Raw genomic sequence first — 8,897 nt, 5'->3', positions numbered from 1 at the left:
GAGCAAAAGAGTTTAATGACCCGCGAAATACTGACTAAAATTTTAAAGTACTTTTCTATCCCGTTTACCGTCCAAATTTTACCCCATCGGATTACAACGTCTTGATTCCATGCTGCACATCTTAGAGGGCAAATGATCCAGAAAAGGCATAAATTCAAAGAGAGATTTATCAAAGGATCACCTTTATGGATGCTTTTTCCATCAGCTATGGGATTCGTTCGATCTGTCGCATAAACGATGGGGAAAGGCTACAAAAAGCTAGGTACGTTGCGTTACTACGCGCGGTTCAATTTTTCTACAGATTAGCATAGCTGGGAAAATAAAATTATTTTTCCCCAATAAAATAGGTGCCATTTAAGCCCTCTTGACATATACTACGACAAATGTAACATAATTATTAGTAAGTAATGGGTATCACAATTTTACTCTTGTAATGATTCACTTACTAAATCCATAATCTGTGATTTTATATATATATATATATATATATATATATATATTTAACAGCCTTGTTCACCACTTTTTTCAAAATATTCAATTCTAGGTTCCGTTTGGCCGGTAAGATTTATAGCTGCTAAAATCGAACGTCCAGTAAACGAGTTTCATAACAGAGCAGCAGTCAATATAAAATACATACAATCGATAACGGTTTCATTGAGTCGGCTTTGTTGGAACTTACTACCGTTTCGACGACGAAATCTGTGTTTACGCAATGTTATTACGTGCTCTGAACACGCCAGGCATCCAATGAGCGGTTGGTAGGCTGTCAGACACTTCGAATATTGCCCTGTTATTTTTTGCTGGTGGTTAGTATATATAGTTGCCGTGATACGAACGCACAGTCTTTACATCATTGTGGTTGCAAAACAAAGCAGACATGATGGTCATTTGCCCCTTCTTTGTGATTGTTTCAAAGCTTTTTACAAATGGGGTTGACCCTGTTTGCTTGTGTGCTGTTATTTCTTCAACAAATCTATGGTTTTGGGGCATGATCTGTGTCTCATCGCAGGCCAAAGGAATGAGTTTAACAATACCCACTCTTCTTCTGAACACAGGCGTTGGCTGACATTTCCCACGCGTGCGAGTGTGAAAGTTATGAGTACTATTATTTTCAAACAAGTTGTACCGCATAGCTTAACCACACCTTAGCAAATACGCTCCTAGTCCCAATACATTTGTAACAATGAACAAGCATAGCTAATTGGAGAAGCATATTCTTAAGAGGAGTATGTATTCCGCTTTTTCAGAAAAGAACGTTAATTTAAAAATTCCACATTTTATCGAACTTAACCGACCGAAAAGCAAGATAAACTTCTTATAGCTTACCTAAATTTTAATAAAAAGATTTTACTTTGTGTAAAAGTTATTAAAAAGTATTATTGTCTTAGAGGCAATGTGCGATAAAGTTCGGATAAAATCGGATGTTCAGAGAAATCGAAAGGACTAAATTGCCTCAGAATAAAAGTCCGCGCTGTACGAATGCACATATGTATATATATGTCAAGTTAACCTAAGACATCGTTTTTTCGTGCCTGTTGTGCCATAGAGTCGTCACTATCACCAACGTGTCGTCTGTTTTTTAATAAAACATTTGACGGTTTTATCGGCTAACTGCACTACATTTCAAACAATCACGATCATGAATCAGAATTTGCCATGGATAATTATTATTGTATCATATAGGGACGATAAAGTTGACTTTGAATAATGTGATGTTTTTCTTCTTATCCTTCCGAAAAAATGCATCTGATAGGGTGTCAATACTGGGTACAAACTTCTGGCTTCACACTGAACGTGACGCCGACTTATATCATAGAATTCAACCTGCCTAACCTAAGACTAAATTATTTCTTCTCCAGGACGGAAAGTTTTTTTTATTGCTTTGTTTTACTCGTACGAAAGCATTAGTGGCTATGTAGCCTTACTTCTGATCCATTGAGGCTATTTAAACTCATGACAAATCTCTAACACATGTCTTGTCCGATTAATGAGTCGCAGTGAGTCTGTTCGACTGAGATGCAGCACGAACGATCCACAGCCCGTGTTAAGTGTGTCTTTGAATTACCTTGATAATTTGAAATCATAAGTTATTGTTTGTCTACATAAGCATGGGTTTTTTATATTGCCTTGCGATACTACATTACGATATTATGCTCGTTGAACTAAATTATGTGTTCTGTCTGGTACATTTGTCGAAATAATTTTGTGAGGTTATAAAGCCTCTCCAAAGACAAAAATGCATACATGCTTAAAAATTACTTCATTATATATTCATATTATACATTCATTTGTTAGGTTAGCTTTCGAGTTCTAAACATGTCGTTTCAGCAGTTTCAAAACCTTCGTCACAGATGATCCCCACGCAGTTCTCCATATTGATATTACTATGATTTCAATGGATTATTTTATCAAGCCAGCTAATGACGATAGTTGTGCCGTTTGAAAACATGACCTGCATCTAATTGTTCCAGGACACGTAAAGCACATAGCAGCTTTTACGGATTACTTCGATACCGCTCTGAGTTTTAGTGTGATTGCAACGCCATTTTGGCAATGGCTTCCCTCAACTATAAAGTTTTTCTTCGAAATTTTTAATGGAGCCGAAGTCTTTATTTATGTGCATTGTTGCTACAGGACGTGCGCCATATAGAGATGTTTGTTTCGCAGTGTAAATCTGTTTGTGTTTTTGAGGCGTCATCCCTTCGGACAACGTCGGCTTGAAGCAGACGCACTTGCAGCAACGATTCGCATAACTCATTCGTTGGCACTCAGGGCACGCCTGCAATCAGCCTCTTCAGCAGCAAACAAAGTCTTAGCTACCTTGCTTGTTGGTTCTCTAGAGGAACAGAGCGATTCAAGTGCACACAGGGGTGCGGACGCAGAGATCAGATCAACTCGTCGTCCACCGTCGTGGTGACCGCTGCACGCCAGCCAGCTTCAGTACGCCAACCCATTTTCTGGCTGGTCGCAATACTTTTTCGAAGCTATGGGCTGCCGCTAGGTAGAATGAACGGCGAAGACACAATGCCCACTACACCATACCAATGCCGTTTTCACGCACCCCCAACGTTAGCATTTACGAAGTGAGTTCTCCCACATGCCGCTCCTATCGACAACGACGACAACAATGATAGGATGCCTTTGTTTTTGTTACCGAAACAGCAGGCTGCTCTTTTACGTCCATCCACGTACCACCCCTATCACTTTTCTTGCCGGGTTACGCCCCTTCTATGGCTTAAGCTGGGCCACTTGAACCGATCTGTCTCCGTTCAATAAATCCTATTCACTTCTTTCTAAGACAGGAGAATGACCCCAAAACCGGAGCACCGTTTACTCGCGCGAAGGCGGATATAATAACGGAACAGGACGTCAATCGGAAAACGGTGTGTCTCCATCAACCAATTTTTACCGACTGAAAGGAAGACCAGCATAGCAAACGGCCATCGATATCCAGGAGTAGTACGAGACGCAGAAACTGCCAACTCGCAAGACAACGCTAAACAGATGACAGAGGCGACTTGGAGAGAGAGCTCCGCACTAGAGGTTCACTTAATCAGTACCACATTGATAGCAAGGCTTGTGCTATTCACACGATGGAAATTTAAGCGTAGCCGAAATATACGCATTTGGCAATGGATCCTTAAGCGAGCATTTATTTATTTGAAGCAGCGGCCTACTTCTCAACTTAGACACTTCATGAGGAACTACAAGTGGCCCTGTGGACTCAGGATATAGCGGTATTACACAGGATATTGACAAAGTAAGAAGAGTCTGCGACAAGGAATCAAAGGGAGAAGAAGATCTCAGTCGTCATGCAACAAAAATTCCTCTTCTCTAACATAGGATTAAACGAAACGTAAGGGACGTCCGAAGAATATTGCTAATATCTAAACGTTGCACAGTGTGCCTTGTGTGCAGGCATGTTAAGCGTATCTTGTCGAAATACTACACATCAGAGCTCACAGGTGCTCGATCTATCAACTACTATTTAATCTTTCAACTGTAATGGTGTTCGCTGTTTTAAGAAAGCTGTAAATTTACTTAAAAACTCCATAGAATCTAGATGATACAACAAAATGGCTAGGGACGATTGTGCATATCAATAAACATTTTGCCATATCGAATCACACTTATACACTACAAATTAAACTGCATTTAATCATAATGTCTCATTGGACTCTGAGGCATTATTCTGTGTCTATCTAGGACTATGAGGCAAGCGACGATGGTGTTCAACATCCTTAAACCTTCGTAGAGCTCTTTTTTATGTGCACAATACTCTTCTTTGTAATAAAAAAAAAAAAAAAACTTGAGCTTTTGTGGAAAATCAAGATTGGAATAGATGGCATAAACATTGAATATAAACGATATGCAGAAAGGAACACACAGGTAGGTGAAAGGCACAGCGCTGGGGTGTTTGATCTTTGCTCAAGTTTCGAGTGGGAAGATGATGCTATCGTGTATGTACTGATAGGCTTCATTCTTCAAGTATGGGTCGCTGGAATATATCGGGGAAATACTTTGCGGCATGGAGTCTTATGTGGAGGACGCGGTGGCCAAGGATAGCGAGCGAGCGAGCGAGTGCCACCTTAAAGTGCCTTTATTGACTGGCCTTTTATACTGGCGACTGGATATAGGCATGTGATGGTGAGTGAGAGTGGCTATATGAAAAGAATAGCGTGATACTTCCGGAGCGTAGAACAGAGAACGTCCCTTAATTTACTTCGTTATTATAAGCATGCCCCAAGATTAGGCAGATCGAGATGCTGCCGCTGGCTTTGTTTGGCCTGAGAAAAAGCGCACATTGGGGGGCATACTGTCGCGAAGCACGTAATCCGACCATAGCTAATAGAGCGAACGACTTAAACCTATCTGCACCATATTGACATGGCGATGGCGAAATGAGATTAAGAAGAACGCCACGAAATTCTTGCAAACTAAGAATCTGATTAGTTCAAGCCCGAGCTTCCAAGTCATATATTTATATGGTTACATCCAGTAAGATCTAAAGCACTTAACAGCAGCTAGCATTTTGGGGTAATACATGACTAACTAAATTAACGTCACCTTTAAGTTAAACAAAAATCTCATTGGCTGCTGTTACCACTCATCAATTGAATATATATCGTAGAGAAACTCTACCTGTCGTTCAATGTTATTCATCTGAATACGCAAATCACAATGGCTATGTCTACATATTCGCTCTTTATTAGAAGGTCTAGCATGATTTTGCCAAACGAGAGTTATACGCGGCACTCAACCTCGCGTACATCATACCTGTTATGGAGAAAATCATTGCATGAATTTTGTTGTCGTTTTCGGTTCGGGTTTCGATAACGCCAAACATGTCCGACCATCTGTGGTTTTCCGTACTTATAAACAAGGTATGGCCCTCTTTGGCGGTGAAACGCGTGCAGTTTTAGCTCGAAAACGTACTACAATTTCGCTATATTTCATTTTCTGAGAAGATCGTTGCTAAGCCTAACGGTGGCACCCGGAATTCTAATCAAAACGCTAGCAAATATAACATATTTCAATTATTCGTTGAGCATTGGGCTAATATTAATTAAGTGTTACAGGACAAACATCAGCGATACAACAATCTAACGGCCTATCAAGTAAAACGGCTTTGCCAAACATGATTGCATCCTTTCATAGACCTGACTAGTTAATTGTCTCGACCTGTGCGCAATACCATACGAAAAAATCTTCTGGCTATGAAAAGTTGATGATAAAAAAACATGCATAGATCGTATGTAAACATAGATCATTTTGCCTATCTATGTTTAGTACGTAAGCGTGTTATCACAGGAACTGCCTAGATTTAGCCAGCAGGCTTACAGGCTATTAGCTAAGACGCCTCTTAGTCTCTTGTTTTTGAAAGGGCAAAAGAGTGAAGTGGACAAATACGGTGGTGTAGTTGGTTAAATTCGAAAGGAAAAAAGGAATTGCAGTTAAATGTGTTTAAGAGCATTTTTGAATTGGGCAGCGAATCTGAATTCGGATAGTTTTTCTTTGAGGCTCGGACACTTAGCTGATAACAACGATGCACGGCATAATTCTGTTCTGGGTCGTATTTTACAGGGCAGATATTGCTTTGTAAATATCGCATTCCAAGTCGACCGTGGCCTTCGAGCATTACCTTATGGTGCTGTGGCTATATAAATTTCAAGCAGCTTTGTGTCGTTTTGAGAAAGTCTTCTTGTACTGGTAACGCCTTGTCTGGGCGTTAACTCGTCGACTATTTTTTCTACGTTAATGCATAACAGCCTGTTTCTTTATTTAACCCCAGTTAATAAAATTTAAATTAGCGATCTGTAGCATTTCTTCCTAAAGGTTTAGCCGTCCAGACCACCGAACTGATTAATGGATGATAATATGATAAATAAGCCGGTGAAATATCTACTAGTCTAATAAGGAAAAGCTTTATTTGCCCTTCTATAATTATAATCCGTTAGAACCTTTGAGCCAACCGTCTGATAGAAGCATGTCAATTTCCTAGAACAAGTCAATTTCAATCTATTTAGGTGCTGCCCAGTCACTAGCTGTATTATCCGTTTGATAATACACTATGCCGTTAGTAATAGTAGAAATAGTATTATATCTTGCTGGTTGGTGTCGACTGATCGGTAATGGCGACCGCAACACCCATTCTCCCGCTTGCCTTCCTGGCCCTTTGTTCTTTTACTTTCATCAACATCACCGACAACCGCCACTGCGAGACAGAGAAAGCCAGGGCAGAGCATCGTTATCCGTCTACAGGCTATATTAGGTTACGACTGCTACTGCCATCACAACGACTCTTTGTTCCAGCTACAACTACTGTGGCATATATGGGCAAGCACCAACATGGCGGCTCGTCCGCAGGATCTCTGCACTCACTCCGTTTCCTGGTGACCGTAACAACGATGATCGGGATCGATGCAACCGCAGCAGTCGAGGTAGGGAAACGAGAAATCACGGTCAACTAGCTACGTGGTAACTCAGCTCAATTGGTTTCGAAGGTACACATCGGTACAGACATTCGTGCGCAAGCCTCATATAGCCGTACTAACATCGACGGAGGTTGTACATACACATTGAGAACTCACTTCCTCTTTCTTGGTTGTGCCGCACAGCTTCAGCTCGAGGCTCGGACCGGTTAATCGTGGTAATGGCGACAGTGGTGATGGTGTCTCTATTTTCCTAAGACAGTCGCTAGAATTACATCTGCGACTGCGGCCAATGTAACCCTACGTACAGACCCATTCAGCACATCATTGCCAAAGCAATTTTGAGGTCGCCTGCTCCACAAAGGTATGACTTGATACTGCAACGACCGCTTTCGTACCGAATCGTTCGCTTAGAGTGTCACAACAAAATGAGCAGAAGAGAATCCGAAGTCGAATCCGTTTACCGTTCAACAGTCTTGGCCACTGCCAACGATGGCGTGTCGAAGACACCGGTGACGGGGCGTTTCGCGATAAAAGGCTTCCGGACACTGTTGTATGGCAAAATGCTTCAGAGCGTTTTTTTCAGGTTTTTTTTCCCTGTTACCTGCAGCGAGTTTGCGTAAGTAGCAGCGCCGACACCAGCAGATGTGGCTGAGGCAAAGTGTCGGGTGTCGCTCTAGAAAGCTATTCGGTAAAATCAAGAGAATACGAACGTTCGGTGGTCGTTAGATCTTCATTTTTTCCTACTGACAGTTGTTACGACCTCATAGGTATTTAAAAAAAAAAAAAAAAAATATTTGTCAGTGTCTCAAAACTGTTGTTACCTGTAGATAAACAACATGGCCAAAAAATTCGTATACGTTGAAATTAAAAAAAATCTTTATACCAAGCAACACAGTATTGCCACTGTGAGCGGTAGCTTAAAGAACAATGCAGATTGCTATTACTACGCTCGGTGGTACTAAAACCGGTGATTTCTGATCTTGATAACCGGGCTGCTTTTAAAAAGGACAATACGTGAATCCTCTTCACGCACGCCAGGCTTTACTTTTAAAAGCTGTCACGCTAACGGCCTGGGCTGCACGCACGTTTCTCTAAGGTGGTAAGCATTATGTTCACACCCCCGCAGAAGACCTGGTAATAGGGCTGTTCTCAAGAATTGCAGTACACCACACATATGTCTGACAATCTTCACAGGTTTTACACTTACTTGCTCATTCGTTCTGAGGTTATGACCAAATGGCTATGTTAAGTAGAAACGTGTCGCCACACGCTTGCGCCAGGGTCTAGTTGAAAAATGGTAGTTTGAGCGAGTTCATCTTTTTAACGTACGCTTCACATCGTACGCCGGCGGCAAAAAACATCCTGTGTATGATCATAAGCAACTAGTTGTTAAGCTCCTTAGAACACTGTAGATGCTGCTAAAATTTAGTAATCTAATTTATCTCTTCATTGGGTGATGCTTTTCAGGAAAGCCAACCGGAACGTATTAGGTGTTGAATCACATGTAACCAGATTGAGCACGACACCTTGAAGATCGATTATTTATAGGAGAGAATAATGTGTGTTGATACGAGGATGCTTTTTACGTATTCTAACAGAGTCAGAAAATTCTTAAAGAGTTTAAATTAAACGACACTCATCATATTTGAATCATCATCATTATTATTATTGAAAATTGATCTTCTAAGCTTCCTTTGAAAACGTTCGGCTATTCAGTATTACAGAGCTGTCGAAATGTAATATTAGCTTAGATAGCAATCTACGTGGTGGTATCTTACCTATACATTTATGCAAAGTAGCACATCTTATGGGTAATTCTGCAGATTGGGAAAGGTCTGTATAAAGAAGGTATGAATATGAGTTGGTCGCATAAAAAACAGTAAATTGTAGAAAACACGATAATCATAGATGAAATGCAAAATCGTAGTACTAGACTCAATTTAATAACTTCTAGTCTTTTGT

The 8,897-nt window shown here is 40.7% G+C and overlaps 1 protein-coding gene across 2 annotated transcripts; it reads left to right on the top strand.

Annotated features, from left to right (window-relative positions):
• The first annotated feature begins 6,309 nt into the window (after positions 1–6,309).
• On the top strand, positions 6,310–8,573 carry LOC111255481 (uncharacterized). Of its 2 annotated transcripts, XR_015317011.1 has the most exons (3): positions 6,310–6,941; positions 7,119–7,296; positions 8,403–8,573. XR_015317011.1 is itself a non-coding variant. In XM_022817495.2 (2 exons), exons 1-2 carry the CDS (start codon positions 6,633–6,635, stop codon positions 8,430–8,432), a joined length of 339 nt encoding a protein of 112 aa, XP_022673230.1. In that variant the 5' UTR covers positions 6,388–6,632; the 3' UTR covers positions 8,433–8,573. The 2 variants fall into 2 exon arrangements, 1 of the variants encoding a protein (XP_022673230.1); XM_022817495.2 differs by lacking the exon at positions 7,119–7,296 and having other exon boundaries at positions 6,388–6,941.
• Positions 8,574–8,897: the final 324 nt, after the last annotated feature.

The sequence above is a fragment of the Varroa destructor genome, unplaced genomic scaffold (assembly GCF_002443255.2).
Source record: "Varroa destructor unplaced genomic scaffold, Vdes_3.0 BEIS01000001.1, whole genome shotgun sequence".
NCBI lineage: Eukaryota > Metazoa > Arthropoda > Arachnida > Mesostigmata > Varroidae > Varroa > Varroa destructor.
Note: the sequence above shows the minus strand (reverse complement) of the source record. Positions and strands in the feature narration are given on the sequence as shown.

What these genes read in the sequence shown, in the direction of transcription:
- LOC111255481 (XM_022817495.2), top strand. Translation starts at nt 6,633, where the DNA reads ATGGCGACCGCAACACCCATTCTCCCGCTTGCCTTCCTGGCCCTTTGT. An exon ending in ATGCAACCGCAGCAGTCGAG is followed by an intron (nt 6,942 to 8,402) that starts GTAGGGAAACGA and finishes GATGCTTTTCAG; the next exon opens with GAAAGCCAACCGGAACGTAT.